This window comes from Streptopelia decaocto (assembly GCF_964273445.1).
Source record: "Streptopelia decaocto genome assembly, chromosome: 5".
In the NCBI taxonomy this organism is placed as follows: domain Eukaryota; kingdom Metazoa; phylum Chordata; class Aves; order Columbiformes; family Columbidae; genus Streptopelia; species Streptopelia decaocto.
In genome coordinates this window covers 18147693-18167927 of record NC_138659.1, presented here as the reverse complement: position 1 = coordinate 18167927, position 20235 = coordinate 18147693, and the positions used below count along the sequence as shown (strand labels likewise).

At 34.5% G+C, this 20235-nt stretch overlaps 1 protein-coding gene across 1 annotated transcript in view; it reads left to right on the top strand.

Annotated features, from left to right (window-relative positions):
- Positions 1-20235, top strand: part of KCNT2 (potassium sodium-activated channel subfamily T member 2) — a 131364-nt gene that overhangs the window by 40487 nt on the left and 70642 nt on the right. Inside the window, exons 4-9 of the mRNA XM_082052817.1 lie at positions 1146-1202; positions 2077-2125; positions 2769-2828; positions 7084-7158; positions 7646-7729; positions 8329-8423. Coding sequence (XP_081908943.1) covers positions 1146-1202; positions 2077-2125; positions 2769-2828; positions 7084-7158; positions 7646-7729; positions 8329-8423 — 420 coding nt within the window. The remainder of the gene's footprint in view (positions 1-1145; positions 1203-2076; positions 2126-2768; positions 2829-7083; positions 7159-7645; positions 7730-8328; positions 8424-20235) is intronic.

Genomic DNA, 20235 nt, shown 5'->3' with positions numbered 1-20235 from the left:
GAAGCCATGCCAGATAAACCAGCCCTGTGACCAAATAGTACCCGATTAATGTCAATGGTTTTGGCCATAGAAATCTTGAGGGCTTGATACCTGAACTGCTGCCACAATGCATTATTACAAATGCAGTGTTATGGAAAAATGTTCTTTCTAGATATTGTGTCACAGCCTGATGAAAGAAATTACTCAATGTGTTGAGAGCACAGCCACAGAAAACGTTATCATCTGGTTGTTTTTAAAGTGACAATTCTGGGAGGAATGCCTTTCATCACAGACCCTCCCTGCATATTTATTTCCTGCTTTTCAGAAATGCCTGCACAAGTTAGTATCTTTCATTTACTCCTTCAGGCACACCGGGTGTACAGGGAAGAGCTTAAGACGTAAAGCATCCTTATTAATGGGTACCATTTATCACCTGTCCCACTCAGTTGGTAAAAATACAGCTATGACTATTCTGTGGTCTGAGAATTCTTTTCTGCTGACCTTGCTTGCCAAGGATAAACAAGCATGTATTTCGTCATTTACACAAATATATATTCCCACATCCTTACATGACCATTTGAAGGGAGGATTTGTGCCAGCAATTCAAGGCAGGATAACATCACATGTACCTAGCAGCTATTATTTTACATAGATATCACCAGTTTCTTACTTCCACTCATGAATCTCCAGCCCTCCTCACATCGTCACAAGAGGATACAAAGTGTAGTTTGATGCAATCTTTCCTGTTGAGAGTATGGGAGGTATATATGCTCTTTCTATCTCAGCCTATCCATGTGATAGGGTTTCTAGTATCTCTGGATCTTCAGTATTTATTGTGCACTTAGTTCTGCTTTTGAAAGTATAATTTCAGTACTTTTGTTTTTAAATTGGAACATGTTTGAAAATCTTTAAAAAATGTAACCTGAAATGCTTCATAGACCTTTATCTACAGATACATAACACATACAGAACTACTTTCTAAAAGTTATTTTACTTATTAAAATGTCTATATCCATTGCCTAGAATTTCAAACTATTGCATGCATTTTACATAACAGTTAATAATGTAACTAATATCCCTTTCCTCCCATATGTTTTTACAATCATGTACCCATATACATTTGCCAATGAAAATGGACTTTGCATGGATGGGATGACAAATATCAGTAAGGAATTAAACTGGAGTTGTTCCAATCAAAACTACACACCTGGAACAATTGATTGGTGAGTTCCTAATTTAAAAAGGCAAACCAGAAGTCCACGTAATACTGGGGAAGGGAGGGAAACAGGAAGACAAATCCATTTCCATCTGGAATGGTGACATTTTAACATATAATAGTGATGTTTCCATAACTGTCAAGCAATTACTTCTGTGTTCCTGAATATTCAAAACTGCCTTTAATATTTTAATTGTTTCTCTGATTGCATAAGTGAACTGCTGGATTGGATGCTCTTGTAAGGTCTGAATTCCATCAACTTTTATACCTTGCTGAAAAAAACTGGATGTCCTTATTTAAAACATAATTATGACTAGCAGTAAATGACTAACAGTAAGCTATTGTACCATCGAGTATGCCAGATTCCAGTGGTACTGTATCAAGTGCCTGTTACCATTGTGCTTAGTAAATACTATGACAATATGAGATTTTTCCAAGATGTCATCCCCTATGAGTTAGATACCATTTATATCATTACATAGGTAGCAAAAGGTTCACACAAAAGAATTGACAAGTTTCTTTTTCCACCATAAATATTATTGCTTCGCATCTGTGCAAATTTATTTTTTCTTTCTGGAATTATAGGGGATTAACTAGCACCACTGAATCCATTGAAAGATTTTGGTGTCACTGGGTGTTGGATTACTCCCATGGGAACTCAATGGTTGGCTCTGGATTAGCAATACAAGCAATGTCAGTACTCAGTAGATAACTACTGATTTAAAATTTTTATTACTGGGAATGTTTCTAAAAAATAAGGCTTCTCTAATTTCCATTCACATGTACAATTTTTTTTCTCTTGATTTTGTTCAAAACAGTAACCAGATTTTTATAGGTTTGTTTTTTTTTTTTTTTTTTTTTGTTCTTATTTTAATGAACAGGTCTCCTATTATTTGGGTGAATAGAAGCTTGCCTTTATGGGGATTACAGGTAATATGCAAATGGCCATTTTACCTATTTTAATTTAATAACGGTAGACAACAATGACTTATAACATTTTAGTGAAGTTGAAGGAAACTTGGAAAAGTTGATGTTAACAAAGAAATCTACTTGACTAAGTACAATAAAAGCATAAAGATAAGCTGATCTGAGCAAACTGTTTCAAATTTATATAGCTTTAAAATATATTTACAAAGTATTAAAGCCATATCTAAGTATTGTAGAATTAGATAAGTTTTTCTCCTAGAATTATCAAGCTCTGTTGAGTCACTGTTTGCTCTTATGATGAGCTTAACTTTCATAAGCTGCTTATGAATAGCTTTTGACAACTGAAACTTGAGAAACATACTGGCAGACCGTGTATGGAGCTCTCTAAAAACCATGGAAAGGCCACCCTGCAGGCTCCCTGTGGTGGTATTCTTGGAAAAGAGCAATGAGACTCATGTCACAGCCTGTGCTTTAGTCAGAAAAATAACAATATTTAAGCTTAATGCTAAATGCTCCTAGCCAAGATGGCTTCAGAGAATGCATACAAAAGCTGCTTTTTATTATCTTTTATTTTTCATTGTAATAGTTAATTCATATATTGTTTCAAAGTCAATATTAATACACATATTTTGTCACTTCACTTAAGGTTTCTGTGGCTGTAATAAGTCTCTTTGAAACTCTGCTGCTGAGTTATCTAAGCTACAAGGTAAGTACTGTTAGTTACTTTTAGGCATATTTCATCACAAAAATCAACCGAGTTAAATTTTTCATTCTAAAATTCATGTGCCCCCATTTGTGCCCACACTGATACACAAGCAGGAAGGTGAGAAAAACACACATATACGGGACAGCATATTGTCACAGGAAGCCCTGCTCATGTTTCCTGAATTTATGACAGTAATATCTAGAGTGGAAGTCAGAAATGAAATTGTAGTTGTTTTCATTGTTCACTTACACATTGTAATTTGAAAACAGATTCTCAAAAGTGACCTTAATTTTTGGATATGGATTTTCCAAGTGCACAGTCTTATATGTCTATGCATATTGCAATGGACATGATTGTAATTGATCTCAAAACTGTAGCTATTCAGTATCTATAACTCAAATTTCAGGCCTCTGAAACTACATACCAAAAAACTAGGCCAAGACAGTACTCTTTTTTCTTTTTTTTAATTATGGATACCTACATACTTGTGTTATCCATCTCTCTGATGGTTTTGATACATTTTTCAAAATGCCTTGAAATCATCTGATGCGGATACAGTATATTTTTGTGTTTGCATTCTTCTTAAAAAGTTATAATACTTTCCTAATATTTTTATTCAATTTTCGTCATTATATTTTATGTGCTAGCCTAATCAATTTTAGGTACTCTGCATTTTTAGTATCTTCAGGAGAAAAATACTATTAATAAAATAATTAATCAAAGTAAATATGAAAAGAGGTGTTTCTGAAGCTGAAAATATCTTGGAGCACTCTTTTTCTTTCTTTTTTTTTTTTGTAATTTTTGATTTACTGACATTCAGTAGCTATCAGAGCCACCACTGAAGTTAGAGAGTTGTACTTTAGTGTGTTTATCAGTGATTATGGCATAAATGTTTTCCATAGCGCCCAATAATGCAAAGAGGCTTGAAACTTTACTTCTTAATCCTTGTAGTGTATACTATGAAGGTGTTGCTGGTTACAAATGCAAATCAATTATAGGCAGAAACAATCCAAAATTAACAAATCTAGTGCCCAAACAGTAAAGAGCAATCACAATTTGTAGTGTTCCTGAGTTTATTGGGCAGAATTTTATCCGTATCCATTTGGCTTGTGGTCTGCAACAATTTTAGTGAGTACAGAAGTTGAGAGAGATAGTGGCAAGTCAGCTCCCATGAGAAGTTACTTATTAGCGTGCAATGGGCTTAAAGCTTTGCTGTCTTGATTTGCTGCATATACCTGTCACAGAAGTTGAGACAATTTTATGATGGCTATATTTCCAGTCTCCATGAGGGAATAAGAGTAATGTAAGGAAAAATGATAGTACTGAAATGCACTTTGGCAATCCACCTGATGCAAACACCTCCTTCCCTCTGGTCCTGGAAATGTTATGATAGAGCCACTTACCCCAGTTTTACAGCAGTCTCAGGAAGCCAAGGCAGTTGTTATTTCACCCATTGTAAGCCCTTTCTATACAGCCAGGATGACCGAAGGAGACTTGGTTCATGTAAATCTGTGACATTTCTTCATGCCAACACTTCCAAAGCTTTTACAATTTAGGAACAAGTCAGAGGAAAAGCCAGGAAGAAACAAGAAAAAAGTTGACTGTGTTTGCATTTGTGTGCACATTCCTGGGATTCCACAAATAACCTGTAAAATAAATAAAGCAGTCATTTGAGAGAATACTCCAAGGAATTTGCCTTTCTAATACTTGATTAATGACATATGAGAAATGATTCAACATGAAGAAGAATGAGGACATAATAGTATGTGATGCTACTAGGTTACAGTAATTTTTCGTTTTTGATTGCTTTTACGTGGGAAGGAATGCAAAGAATGTAGCACTGTATTGCACTGCTGATCACTTGGATCTGAGAATGAATGGTTTACAATCTGCATTCTCACATCTTAATCCATTACACAAGGGTTTACCGTTGGCCAAAATTCTGAGAGATGTCTACATTAGAAATTTTGATTTCCAAAACTTGTCATAGATATCTGGCAATCCTACTGTATCACTGGCACACAGGCAGTCTTAGCTGCTTGTGCCAGTAGCATACATTCTCACTGCAAAAGGCAATTTTGCAGAAGACATGACGCCTTTGAATGTGGAAGCCAGAATCTTAGAGCTGCAGACATCGCTAAGTACCTGGAGCACATCTGCACAGGCATTTTGCCTGCACAAGTAAATTATGTGACATTTCTATAACACAGAAAAGAAAGCTCTTAACATTAAAAATGAAGAAACTGGTGAAAACCTAGGATGGGTTAGTTGGGAAAATCAAATTTCTTTCGATTTTATTATTTCTACAAATTAAACCTCAGTTTATGGTCTCATAATTTCACTTCTGTTTACAGAATTGCTTATCACATGAAATGTTTAAGATTATTCAAATGTGTCTTAACTCCTACTAATTACAATTACATGGAAGACAATGATCCTTGCCCCGTAGGTCCAATGGCTTCCAGATGTGAAAAGTTAACAATGGAAAAAGAATATCATATGCTATAGAACTTGATTTAATTTTCAGTGGTTATATCTGATTATTATTTTAACAGCAAAGATTATTATGTAATTGCAACTGAAAAGATAATGCTTGACTGCAAATTCTTGCAATATTTCCATAATATAAGCTACATTGTTATTGCATTACGTATGATGAAGTCTTGATATACAGAGTTTGTAAAGCTGTAAGTCATTGAATTTTCAATACCTTCTTTTTTAAATGTATGGATTTTCATCCCAACATTTAATCATTCACAATCACTACTCAGATGTAGAACAGAAGTAGTATTATTCCCATCCTGTATTTATCAGTAAGCGAATGAAAAGTTCAGTACCACTTCCATTGAAATATGTGGGAAGGCTTCTAATATCATGTAAGCAGGACCAGTTTCCAAGAAACCCTGAAATGTAACGAAGTGTTTGTGACAGAAATACAGAACTTTGATCTTGTAGTCCTAATTAAAATATTAAACATTAGATTGTCTTCCTTACTTCTCTCTCTGAAACAGTTGGAAATGAGAAAATACAAAATAGAGATAAAAGAAGATACAGGAAGGAAGGACTCACTATAGAATATTGTTATCTTTCCCCAACTTATTTTCATTAATATTTTTAATACTTACTTCTTAATAAGTTAATATCTTAATAGCAGGATTAGAATTAATAAAGAGACTTCTGTGACTAACATGCAGAGCATAATAAAACATGATTAAGGGAGAATGAGCTGGTATTTTTTCTTTGGAAAATACAACATATTTGATTCCTCTTTTGCTTTATATTTTGCTATGAAGTTCTATCAGAAGGATGTACAGAGTGGCTCATCCTTCACAATAAGCGTTAATATGGACTACAGGGCAGTCACCTGTGCATAGGGGTAATCAGAACAGTTGATTTGATGGTAAAGTCTTCTGAGCAAGGCATATCCTTTAGATATATGTCTCTGCAACTCTTATGCTGTACTAGGACTTTGTCTCTGATTTTTAGACACTCTTAGATGATAAGCATTAAGGTAAGAAAAACTAGCACAGTGAAAAGCTAAAACATTACAATGCAGGATTTTAAAGACATAGAGGCTTCTAAGAAAAAGAAGTAGAAATAGTTGCAGATAAAATAATTTGCCAGCAAGGTAGTCTGTTACTTGTATGAGGAGTCACTGAAAAAGAATTATTGAAAAGATAAATTCCTTAGGACAGGAACCTTACATCTTTATCCGTGTGTAAGTGTGCATGTAAAAAATGGAAGTAAACTAACTTTTGAAGAATGAAAAAGCAGAGACAATATGTCTGTGTATGATTCCAAGGTACCTAAAAATGCAATAGAAGGAAACAGGAGCATATTATTCTCTGAAAAAAATGCAAACTTAATTTAATGAAGCTCTTAATTAGCTGAGAGAATGAGTTGACTAGTTAATGCAATTAGAATTCTTCATTTGAGCTGTCTTACTTACTAGGTCATATCAAGGAAATATATGGTCATACTGAAACAGAGAACTGCTCTAGTAAAAATATAGATTTAAAAGTATGTATTTTTGTCTATGAGGTACATAATGATAAACAGTAAGAAAAATAGTCCAAAGTGGCCTGTAATCTATATCCACATTTGACATATGTGTTTAAATCTCAAATGAATGATCTTCCTGAAATACGGTTAATGGGAGAGAATCTATAAGTGGCATTAGAATATCACATATATTTCTCATCAGAACTAGACGTAACCCTACTGTAACATGATTTTTTTTTCCTTTTCTTTGAAGGGAAATATCTGGGAGCAAATTCTGAGAATACCCTTTCTCCTGGAAATAATTAATGCTGTCCCTTTCATCATCACGGTAAACATATTTGAATTAATACATTTACACACTGCTCTTTTATAGCTGCACAAACACTTTTAATTTTAATTGAAGTAAATTTGGAACTTATATGTGGATGGCAAATTTGTGCCTGTGAGAACAGAAATCTGTCAACAACAAGAATATTGTTTGCTACTTGCATGAAGTAATAATACAGATAACTTTCCCCTTCTTCCCTGATAGGGGACAAAGAAAAGCAAAACACTCTCACTCAAAATACAGCACAATCAATAAAATAAACCAGCTAGATGTTAAAATATAAGAATCTCTGATGTCTAAACTAAAAACTGACTGTCCTTATTTTATCAAATTATCTTATGTACAGTTCATGACAAAGAAAAAAAAAGTTATTTAAAATGTTTTTTAAAGCCATATCTCACACATTAATAATAAGTATTTTTCCCCAAGTGTTTCATTGCTGCTTGAAGAGAAAAGCTTTCAATGAATTTGTTAATTTTTCTTTCAGATTTTCTGGCCAGGCTTAAGAAACCTGTTTATTCCTGTGTTTTTAAATTGTTGGCTGGCAAAACATGCTTTAGAGAATATGATTGTAAGTATGACAAAATAAATAACTATTTTAGAGTTTCTACTTTTTTTTTTTTTTTAGCATATTGTCTTTAGTGGGATTTTGGCAGTACAGTCCACTGTCCAGCTTTAATAGGAAGCTAACCAGATCTGTATGTAGATTATACAAATGGTCAAGCATTGCTAAGCTGCTTTCTGCATCAAAATCAGAAAAAAAAAAGACTTCAAGTGAAATCTCAATTAGTATAAATTGTTACTTTGATGGTAAGGGAAAGTTGTAATGGCTGTTTTTTTTTGCTACTCTTCCATTTATACACAGTTGTAAGGAATTCAGCTTCTGTGCCTTAATTGGTCCTTGCAGCCTGTAATTTGTAAGCTAGACGTGAGCAGACAGACCTTAACGCAGTTTGCAATAGTATCAGAGTTGTGCCAGGATGAACAAAGAGTTAGTTGAATAATCACAGAATCACAGCTGGCTGTTTTGCACCCTTCTATATGATCAGCAAATTCTAAGTGCATTTGAATGACTGCGTTTTATCAGAGCACTATATAATTCCTCCAAAGAATCAGTTCATGCCTTATTAATTCAAAACTAAAAATAATACCTATTTTCCATTAATATAGAATGATCTTCATAGAGCCATTCAACGCACACAGTCTGCAATGTTTAACCAAGTCCTCATTTTAATATCTACCTTACTATGTCTTATCTTCACTTGGTAAGTCACCAAAACTCCTTTGTTTTTATTATATATATTGACTTTTCTTCCTTTACTACATGGTGATAAAACAGGCATTGTGGAAATCATGCATTGCAGTGAAAGTGTTAACTAGCACCTGCTACTACTGGGGTCCTCATAACACGGGGTTTGGAGACAGAATGTGCATGCATGGGAAAGGAAATAATTCTCACTCTAAGGAAGGAAATACAGATGATGCAAAAGCACAGGAGAAAGGAGTGAGGGTAAATTTACATATTACCATATTTACATATGTACCAAGAGCGGAATCTCAGCAGAAAAGTCACTCAAATTTGAAGAGTATTAACAGAAGTACCCATACTAAGGTCACCTTCCTCTGACTGGTGAGAACAAGAGAAAAATATGAATGATCTCAGCTTTATTTCTCTGATGACCAAGTCAGTTTCCCATGAGGAGTACAGGGGACAGCTGTTAATAACGTAGATTGCAGAAAGTTCAGATTTTATGAATCTAGACTGCAGAAAGTGGTGGACGGTAGGTTCAAACAACCAAAATGTGTTACTCTGAGGAAGTTTTTTCTGCCAAGACCTTGAAAACTTAATTTACAGGAGTTTGGGAAGTATGGGCAAAAATCTGTTGAGGGTATTAAATAAAAACATATGCAGTTAATGGCATTCATGAGCTGCAGATCATTGGACCCTAGGAAAAGATCCAAAGGAAACATCACTTGATTGCCCCATTTTTATATTATGCCCTGTGGATCTGCTGTTGTCCTTGCCTGGAGACAAATAAGACTACCTGAGTCTTTGGTCTTGCCCAGGATGGTCATGCTTACCTTCATATAAATGGAGTTAGTTACAGTGTATCTGGGTAGTTTACTTAACATAGAGAGTTTTCTCAGCAGTAGTGCCTGAGAAGTGAATATCGTATACAGGAAAACAAAAAATAGAGGAAGAATGTGTGTGTTACAAGACTGTGTACAAGGGGGCAGTGAACAGAGAAGATGATTCTATGTGAAAAGGCTAAATCACCTGGATTTATTTTGCCAGACAGGGTGCCTTTGGGTCAGCACACTGATGAAGTTTGGTCTGTCATTTTGGAGACACCAATTGATTTTCTATTACTTTATTTCTCTAGCTTGTTTTTCTTATAGCCACTGTTACATGCTGCCTAATTCTTCTGGTAATAACAGTGTAAAATAACACAAGGCCTTTTCCAGTCTTGTCCCTCTCTTTTCTTTATAAGAAGAGGAATTTCTTCTAACCGGTGGCTAAGTGAATGGTCCAATTTTACCCTTTGTCTTATGGCCACACAACTGCATAATAACAAATTCTTCCAGTTCTAAACAGTAACAAAATTTTGTGATGTTAAATTTCCTACTGAATATTATGGCCCTTTAAAAGGAAATTTTATATTAATAAGGACTACAATACTTGAACCAAAATGCATCAAATTCTATCATTGTAGCACTTTGACATTTTAAATTTGCTCTAATTTTGCTTTTTAATTTTTTTAATATAAAGCTTTCTTGAGTAAATATGCCTTCACCTTTTTTTACTAAGCTACTTCAATATTTTACTGAATTGCTGAACAAAATATGTATCCAGTTCTCACTGAAGTAAGCTAGTAACAAGAATGTTTCCTGAGAAATCGCTGTGATGGTCCCTGGTTGAATAAGGTATAGAAGCTGCCGCTAAACAGAACATCCTGCTCACCAGCAGGCATTTTGATAACTGACAGTAAAACATGCAGAAACTGGCAAGCTCACGTGCAGTAATTATGTCTGGTCTCAACAGTCACAGATACCAGCTCATTATAGATCATTACATACTGGCCTAATACTGACCCTGCTGGACTACAAAATAAGATAGGAAGAAAACACCCAGTAATGCAATAAATAAGGAAATGAAGCATTTTTTGAATGACTAAAAATAGCTGTTCAAGCACCTGCAGCTTGCCTGAGCCTGGAGTTCTATTAAGGCAATTGTTAGTATTGCTTACATGAATACACATAATGGCATATTTGCACATTTTTACACATCTGTGTATGATTTTATATTACAGAGTATATTTTTTAAATATCTAAAAAATTCTCTATAAACAGTCAAAATCAATTAGCTTAATGTCTTTATGTTACATCTATGGTGAATTTGAGACAGCATTTCATGTTAAGATATATAGTTTAGAACTTACATGAAGCAAAGTCCATTTCTGGAATCTCTCCACTTAAGGATGGCTTTCACCAGGCTGATCTTTCACATTTTCTGCAACAGCAAGTAGTAACCAAGCATATTCCTCCCAAACACATATGGGAGCCAGCACTAGACTTATCCATACATGTAATGGAGCACAGCACAAAAAACTTTTAAGCTAGCACTGATTTGTTTTCATGACATTGTTTTGGTTACATGTAGAGATACTGCCTTGGTCCATGAAGTACTATAGCTTCAGTAATGCAAAATTAATAATCCTATATTAGTAGCTTGAATACAATTCAGAGCACTTTCCCCTTAGACTAAATTCAGTACTGTGGGGACGTGTTCATGGTGTGCTTTTGGCACTACTGATAACTGCACTCACTGTGCCTCCCTAATGACCTTTAAGGTTGATGAAATAACCACTTTCAGGCACTGTATGGATTAAATAGTAACACCACAGCCACCCTTAGTTCCTGGTTGACAGGCTTGCTTTTACCATCTGCTTCAATAGGAACATTGGCTTCTCAGCATTTCTGAAGTCAATATAACTTTACAACACAGGGTTCTGTTCAAAACCACGATTTTTTTCATCAGACACATAGAAAGAGACCGCACATAGCTTTGTATGGGGATTACAATGCTTTATAAGAAGTCCAAGATGGTATGAAGCTCAGAAGGACTTCTCTTTCCACTTTCATTTTTTACTTGTTCAGTTAGACTGGTGTACTGAGAAACTGCAGAAAAGTGCTTTTTTTCTGCTTCGAGTGAGACTGAAACCTTTTGTAAGTCTTTTGATAGCAATTTCTGTAAGAAAGTTGAAAACAAATACTGAAACATAACTACTTTCCAGCAATTAGTTTATATCTAAAAGATATGCTCCTTAATAATTTTTTCCAGAATTTTGGGTATATTTTTACTTTTTAAAAAGTGAGTTTTTGCTGATGTGTGAAAGAGATGCTTTCTTTACTTCCTTGTGCAAACAACAGAAACCGGTAGTTCTGAAAAGAGTACAAAGTAGCTGTATACATACAAGCATATTGGAGCTGACGTGTCTCCACTGATAATTCTGAAAGTACAATTTTGCTGAAGAATGTATATTACAGGACCTTTTCTGAAAGCTCCTGAGTTTACAGAGTAAGAGGATATTTATATGAGAAGATACTTATATCTGATCTTTGTATGGGTGCAAGTTCAGTGAGCAGGAACATGCCTTTGCTGTCTGTCTGTCTAGCTGGAACTGAAATTCTGATCTCTCAGATCTGGAGGAACTGTTCAGTCCCGGTCATTAGAGGTGCCTCAGCACACCCAGGACCCTGGGCAAGAAGCTGGCTGAACCTCCTGGTCTCCCAGTGGTTTACAATGGAGGGAGGAAAATTTTATATGTCTAAGCCCAGTACATTTTTGCTTTTTCTTCTAGTCTGTAGGCAACAGCATTGCATTTGTTACCATTGGACTGGTGGCCTTTCTCAACAGCAATTTAGTTTAGAGTTCTGTTTGGGGGATCTATATTATGTACAATACCTGCAAGAAAACAGTATATTTATAGAAAACTTTATTTCAAATTATAAATGCATAAAAGGAGCTCTTCCTCATCAACTTTGCTCCTGTCTGCATGTAGCAAGTATTTTCAAAATAACTTCTCCCATAGCTAGCAGAAAACCTGCAGAAAACCCACAGATAAATAATTAAGTTCTGCCTCATGCATCATCAACAAACCCATCAGTTACATTTCCACAACAGAACCTTGTAAGTGGTGGTTAAAAATGTAGGTGCATTCCAACTTATGTCTTATAACTCAGGTGTAAGCTTTCAGATGAAAAGTTAAAAAAGTTTACAGCTAATTGGCTAATCTCACAAATTTTAGATGTCATGATTCAAGCTGTCCTTTACCCTCAGAATATAGTGGGAAAAAGCTCCTTCTGTATTTTTGTGTACAGCTGACAATTTTCAATGTTATTACAGAACGGTAATCACATAACAGAATTTTTGTCTTGTTCTACTCTTTTAGTTTTTATTGTAATTGTTTATGGATCTGGGGGTAGAACTCATTTGCAGATAAATAAATTCCTAAGACTAACTCCATGTATCTGTAGCTGACAGATTGCATAAAGGGATTTGTTGCTTTTCTTCTGGTTTCAAAGTCAGATTAGGCTATCCATGACTTTTTCTTTCTTTAAATACCTCAGTACCCTTCTAACCAGAGCAATTACACATACACAAAAAGATGTGTACTCCTATATGACAGACCGTTCAGCAGTTACTATTGATAGAGTTCTAGTGAAAGTTACAGACATAGTCAAAGTATATGTTGTGTCATTTAGCTAATGGTGTTTGCACTTGTTTGTCAAATGAAATACTAATTATTTCTGTAAACTGTACAAGAAGACATAACAGTGAATGACTATTTCAGGCATCTTTCTGTGACACAGTGAATCATCTATTAAGAGTTATTTTGCTTTTTAAATCAGTGTTAGTCATATATCACCAGTGTAGAATGATTAGCTTGTGAAAAAAAGGTGGCTACAAACTGTTAGAAATGGACATTTATTTTTTTCATACTGAAGACTAAGAAGCCTGCACTAACTTTGCTTATGTCTTCATTGAAAGGTCACTGAGGTTAATCCTAACATTTTTTTACCCTTCAGTGCTTTCAACACCAGATTAGGATGCTTCTACACACTGACTTACAGATTCTAATAAATGTAGTATGCCTATTTTGTAGCCTAAATATCAATTACACAGTCAAAATTCTCATCTGAAGGAAACAGTACGAATAAATTGCTTGTAGGGATGAAAACAGATCCAGACAATGATCTAGTCCAAACAAGACAAATCAAGATCTTTAGACTGGGAACTCTATGTTACTGAAAACAAACAAACATACAAAAACCAAACCAAAACAAACACCAAACAAAAAAGTATTAATCCTATGCAGTGTTAGAGAAAGCAAGGCATCTCAGTGCTCCAGTTCCATTTACAATCCATAAGTACAGACAGGCACCTGAGAGGGCGATGCAGATCTGCAGGGAAATAAATTGCCACATGGAGGTCTGTGCTTCTCTGCCCTTCTCTGTTGATTATATCAGAAGCCTACAATGGCAGCTCTCCAAGAAAGATGCCTAGCATTTAGTAGGATGAACTTGAAGAGTGTTGGTGGATTATGTAATGTAGAATAAAACATGTTTTTTTGGGTCTACAGTTCTTTCTGCGATGTTATGTTTTGTTGTACAGGACTCTCAGTGCTCGGCCCAACCTCAGTTTATGGCTCAGAGAGATTTTCTGCATTCAAAAAAAGCACACACTTAAACTGTAATTTTGTTATTTCATTTGATCAAATCCAAAGATTCTAAAGTGGTATAGCACACAAAGTCTCAGCATCTAACAGACTAAACAGGAGATGGAGAATTTAAATCCCAGAATATTGTAGAACATTATTGAAAGTTCTAAGTAACCGTAAATAATACAAGATAAATTATTCAACTGTTCAAGAATCCTGCAAAGTATAAAAATAATAGTGGTTGCAATTTTCTTTCTCTGAAATAAAGCAGATCTGTCAGGGCCTTCTTTGTTACAAACGAAGAATCTCTATTTTCTGTTAGGAAATATTCCCATGCAGTGCTCTCCAAACATAAACAAATATATCTAGAAGTATGCCAGGTAGCATGTTGTACCTTCCAAATCTCTTGTACCAACTACCACCCTACCCTTGTCCTGCTTCTCAACTGCTGGAATCAGGGCAGCATGTATCCCTAGTTTTCCCTAAATATATGCAGTTAGAATTGAGGTCTAATGCAGACACTAGCTTAACTCTTCTTTAAGTTATGGAAAATTTGACAGATTGTGCAGCCTCTGGGAAGTCAATAACAAAATATTTGATAAAATATCCATTTGTTATTTGTGAACAAATAATCTATACATTTAATTAAATTTTATCTGAACTATTTACTTATAGGAAAAACCGTGTGCGCGAACACAAGGACAATATTTTCATCAACTTTGGTAGGAGAAAAACATAATTGTATGCAGAGTTTATTTTTTCTTAGGTATAGAAATTTCTAAGGTGGCTTTGCTAAAATCTGCTGTATAAGAAGCCTGTGAAAACACTGTTGCCACAAATAGTTGTCAATTTAGATTGCAAATTCAGATAAAACTCCTACCTTTTCTAATGGAATATAGTTTTATGGGATGGGCCACACCCCTGTCACATTAGCTAGCACTGAGGATCATTTGCTTACATCTGTGTTATTAGTACTTAGGCGCTAAAGCCTTAGAGAAGGCTTGATGAGAAAATGTGATGAAATATTACAATGATAAAACTGTAACAAAAAATCCAACTTGTTTATTGGATTAATGCCTTTGCTTATTTTTATACAACTATTGTATTGTGAAAACACAGAAATATTACCATGTTTGATTGATAGTGTGGTATTTGTCATAATACATTTTAAAAAATATTTTTATGTTTAAGTTGAAGAGTTCAGATCTTAGAAAAGCATATGAGTGATTTGTGCCGTTAAACAGTGCTGCATATAGAGTATAGGATAAGGACTTACGCTACTGAAAAACTGGTTATTTGTGAAAAGCAGAACAGAATTCATGTTTATCATAGGGAGAGCAGAAGTATGGTTGCCTAATCAGAAGTCTTTTTGGCTACCCGTCAAACATGGTTTCTATGGAAACCTACAAAATTATACAATGATTTTCATGCTATTTTAGTTATTAATTTGGTAGTGACATAATATTTCCTTTGTTAATCCTTTTAGATGTTTCTACATAGTTATTTCTAAAATAATCAGGTCAGCATCTTTCCCATGCTACATGCAGGGAATTCTTTGCACAACTGATGTAATGGAACATTTAAAACTGAACACAGAGACCAGTGAAATTAATAATAATTTGAATAGCTTATTTACTGTGGTCTGTGAAACAATGTCATAAAGGATAGAGAGTTCAGTCTAAATTGTCTTCTGAGTGTAAGAGATACATTTGTAGTCATCCTGTCTTCTTTTGAAAATCAAAAGTAATCAGAAAGGCTAAACAGTAGCTCAGAAAGCTGCCCTTCACAAAGCCTTGGTAAAATGGAGTGTCAACAACAGATTATTTACAAGAAAACCCTTCTTCCTTAAGGAAAAAATAATATGATGGAGATATGTCTTCTGTTCTATTGCGCCCTGGAAGGTGATCTGGGGCTTCAGGTACTTGCGATCTTTCCAAGTTACATTCAAAGCTTTGTGACTTTCTAGCACAGGTTGCAGATCATTTATTAACCTGAAAATCAGCAGGTCCAAAGTGAATTTAGATAAAGGTAGGCAAAGTTAAATTGAAAAAATTTGAAAGACAAATTAGACTTATGTACATTTTTTTGTTCTCTATGTTTGTATCACACAATATTTAATATTTCATATGGTATGTAACTCAATGTTATAGGTCAGATAAATAATCCTTTGAGAATTAATGCAGTGGCAATTTCAACAGTCTAGTAGTGTGGTGTTTAAATCAATATTTTTAATTTATACTAGGAAGAATTTTCAGCATGGATTGCAAGACATTTACTCTTGGTGGGAGTTAGACATTAAATTACTTTCCATTCTAAAAGTTCCAGCCTCTGTCTGGGAATCAGTTATGATCATTCTCTTCTAATAATGTTATTTTTCTCTGTGAAGGTACTGAAAATTCAGTATTCAGAATATCCATATTTAAGTAAGGTGTAAAAATAGATTCGAAACCAAACTTCTGCCCAAGAAGGAGTTAAAATGTCGCTCAGGTTCTTTCTCAATATTTCCCCAATAAATTTCACGTGATGTAAAAATCTCTCACAGATATCAAACGATGCTATTATTTACAATAATGATACACTGAGAATATTTAGGAGGGTTACACAATATTTTGCAAAACATTATGCCCTCTGAGTATGCCATTGAGAGAACATTTTTTTTTTGCTTTTATTATCATGACATCTTGTAATACAGTAATAACATTACCTGAAACCATGATAAGCTACTGCTAGTATTAACTAATTATAGCCTGCCAACACATGTAAAGCAACACATAGGATTCTTCAAAGTTAATCTAACTGCAGTCCTGTCCTTGTTCTTTTGCAGGGACATAGTAGAAGATGGAATGACTGTAAGTCTTAGTGAAATTAAAAATTAAATTAGAAAAGCCTGCTTTAATTTTCTGTGTCACACTGATGTACATAAGGACAAAACTGGGGCCACAACGTATAATTCTGTATTTGTCACGTGAACCTCATGACATAATAAAGGGGGATTTGGTGAAAATCTAGAAGTGATAATCCAAAGAGCAAGGACAAATAAGGAATGTCAAAGAGAAACAGAACGCCATATTCCATTACCAAAAATCAATTACCATATTTTAATCTGTGCAATATGCTTTAGAGCTATGTACGTCTTAAAAGTATCAGCACTTGAAAAAGATCCACAGAAAAAATGCAATTAGAGAAAAGATTTTTAAGATTGAGACACAGGGGGTGATGGAGGTAAACTCAATGGGCATGCAAGTCATTAGGATGTGGGTCCTTCAGTAAGCCTGAACACACACACATATACCTGCTGCTGAATCACAGGCTTGTAACTAGATATATTGTGTGAAAATGCATATGTTACATATGCAAAATATGCATGTTACCTTCAGAAAAGGGATGACAAGAATAACTTCGGTAAAATAAAATGCTAGAATAAAAGTAGATCTGGAATCCAACCAGAGCCTGCGTATTGTGAAATACTTTATCATGATATTGGTAGCAAAAATCTTAAGTTTTGCTTTGGTTTTGGGAGGATATCATAAAAGCAGGTGAAGGTCCCCTTAGAGGGGCACTTTGATATATAAAATATCACAAACCTTTGTCTTCCATCTCTTTCATTACAGGAAGGCATTACCTTTCACATATTTCATTTTATCTTTGCAGTAATAACAGATACTCGCATGCTGTCGTTGAGAATGTTGTATCATTTTAGGCAGTAGCAAATAGAATGCCATGTGTAACAACAGATGACTAATTATGTTGAGGATGTTACTTCACCATTTAAAATTCAATGCCTGGCAGCAAACCATCATCACTCACAATTCCTGGCTCAAAAATGAAGTTGTCATTAGCATGCAGACTTTATATATATATATATATATATATATATTTCATTGACTGATTCATTAGGCTGACAAACTATTTATTTTACTTTTCTAAAATTTGGCGTTTATGGTGATTTATGCTAACACATTTAACTGTATTATTAGATACCATCAGTTATTCTGGTTCTCCGATGAGCAGTAACTCATTATGCTGATTTGTGATCAGCACAACTCTTCAGTGATTTGTTCACTTTTATTGTCTGTTTCATATTCCAACTGTATTTTAAGGGTGTGAAGTTTAGCAAAGTTAGTATTTCTGAAATCAGAAAGAGTAAAGAAAGATGTTGATAAAACTTTGGCCATACTAATAGAAGCTGGCACTAGACACCAGGAATTATTCACTCACACTCTATTTGTATGAGGCATAACTTTATGGAATATTGAAAGGACAGTGGCTTTGGCAGAGCTAGGAAGATGTTATGAGATGATCTAAAAAGAAGATGGATTTTAGTGCATTTACAATAGATTTAAAAATAATTTTAAAAAAAATCTAATTTTTCTCTTCTGTATACTTCTGTATACATTGGAAATTACTATAATGTTTAGACAGATGTTTTTTGAACAGGTGAAGACTAGAGGCATAGACAGTCATTCACACATAGTATCACATTTGGGTGATAAATGCATTTAAAATTTAAATGTCCATGGATTCCTCTAACTCACCTTTGTGTTTCATATTCTTTCCATGAGCAGTACAGACCCCATCCCCCTTGCTGTCACATGCCAAAATCAGTTACTGAGCTTAAACAGAGGAAGTAAAGACTTAACAGTACGATTCATTACAAAAAAGTTACTTGTAAATTCAATCTCTGATTATTTAATGGGAATTCAAAACAATTTTTTACCGAAACACACAGTTCTGTCAATTGTTTGACCTGGTCACAGTAACTTAATATCAAATTGATGTCAAAGAGTGTTAGATTAATCTCTAAATGGCATCTCAGCTCCAATAAATTTGTATTTCTAGCACTGTTAGAAGATATTGCTTTCCATTCTCCTGGAGTTCCCGAAAAAGCAGAACTCTGTTAATAAAATCCATTTAGGGTATAAATCAAATAAACAGCCCTCTGATTAATGTTTTCTGTACTTCCATTGCAATTAGAAACTTATCCTAAAAAAGTTAAAAATAGTGAATTTTATTGAGTTTTGTTATCTCTCAACCTCAGTATAATGTCCAACTGTATACTTACAAAGAAACTAGAACATAAGCTTAAAGTTGAATATATGCTCCCAATCTTTGCAAAAACACAGCTCTATTTTTTATGTTTGTGAAAGTTGTACATTTCTGCAATATCTATGAAAAATTATATATACTGTATATTAGTGTGGCAGTGCCTGAGTCACAGCAATAAGAAAAAATAATTGGTATTCACTTAGTAGACACTTAAGTACAAACTGTGGGTTGACTTTACAGACTGAAAACTTAACAACAGGCATGAAATCAAATTGTCCATTCCTTTGGGCACAGAATACCATATATAATTACATTCCACAGCAAAGCAGTATGTTTACTAATATATTGCAAAAGGAGAAGGAGATGATATAAGAGATGAGGCTGTTTAAAGGTATCCAGTACATTATGGCCTCTCGTAATCGCATGCTTTCTGCTACATTGCTTAACTCTGCAGTATAACAACAAAACTCTTCATGGCATTCCAGTAAACTTTTGAGTTACCTTTTCATATTTTCAGGACATCTGTTATTACTGGCTTACATTTATGACAAACCTAAGACAACTGCTGAGAATGAGCACTTGTAGTTAATTTGTTTTGAGTTTGCAGTGTGATGATATTAACAAATTAAATACAGCCCTATATTTTGCAAGTTTGTTATCATTAATGATGAGCAGTGAAAACAAAGTAAATGCAAATATTTTACGCGAAGAAGTTCAGAATAAAATTACTGATGAGAGGCCACAGCTACATGTGGGCAGGTATGTACGTTTAGTAGAATTGGATAAATATGGCAAAAAGAGTGACTGGGAGTCATGTTTCAGCTGTGCTCCTTCACTCAATTTTTTTTTGTTCACTAAGCTAATATTCTAAAACTAAAAATAGAAAAAAATGCAGCAAATAAAGTTTCAGTCACCCTTAGGGCAAACATGAAATACTTCATCTTGAATATTCAGAGTGGAAGTCTAATTTTAAGGGCTGTGAGTATGTAGGAAGAATAAAATCCTACTGAATATTTTCAATCAGCTAAGCAATCAAGGGGAAAATATGCCAGAAAAAACATAGCAAAGACTAACCGTCCGTGTAGTGTGCTGTCAGTCCTGGTAGTCATGGTGATCTTCTTTCTTCACCCTCCCTGCCTTCATCTTTCCAGTATTATGATCATTAATCCCATATTATTTTGCTGCCTACTTGAATCAGGTCCCCTCTTCACTCATACATCTGCTGTTTTTTGGCCATCCTGATATAAGCTGTGCTCTTCCTTTAAATGATGAGTGTAATCAAGTACGCAATTTTGAGAATGCAACTGGT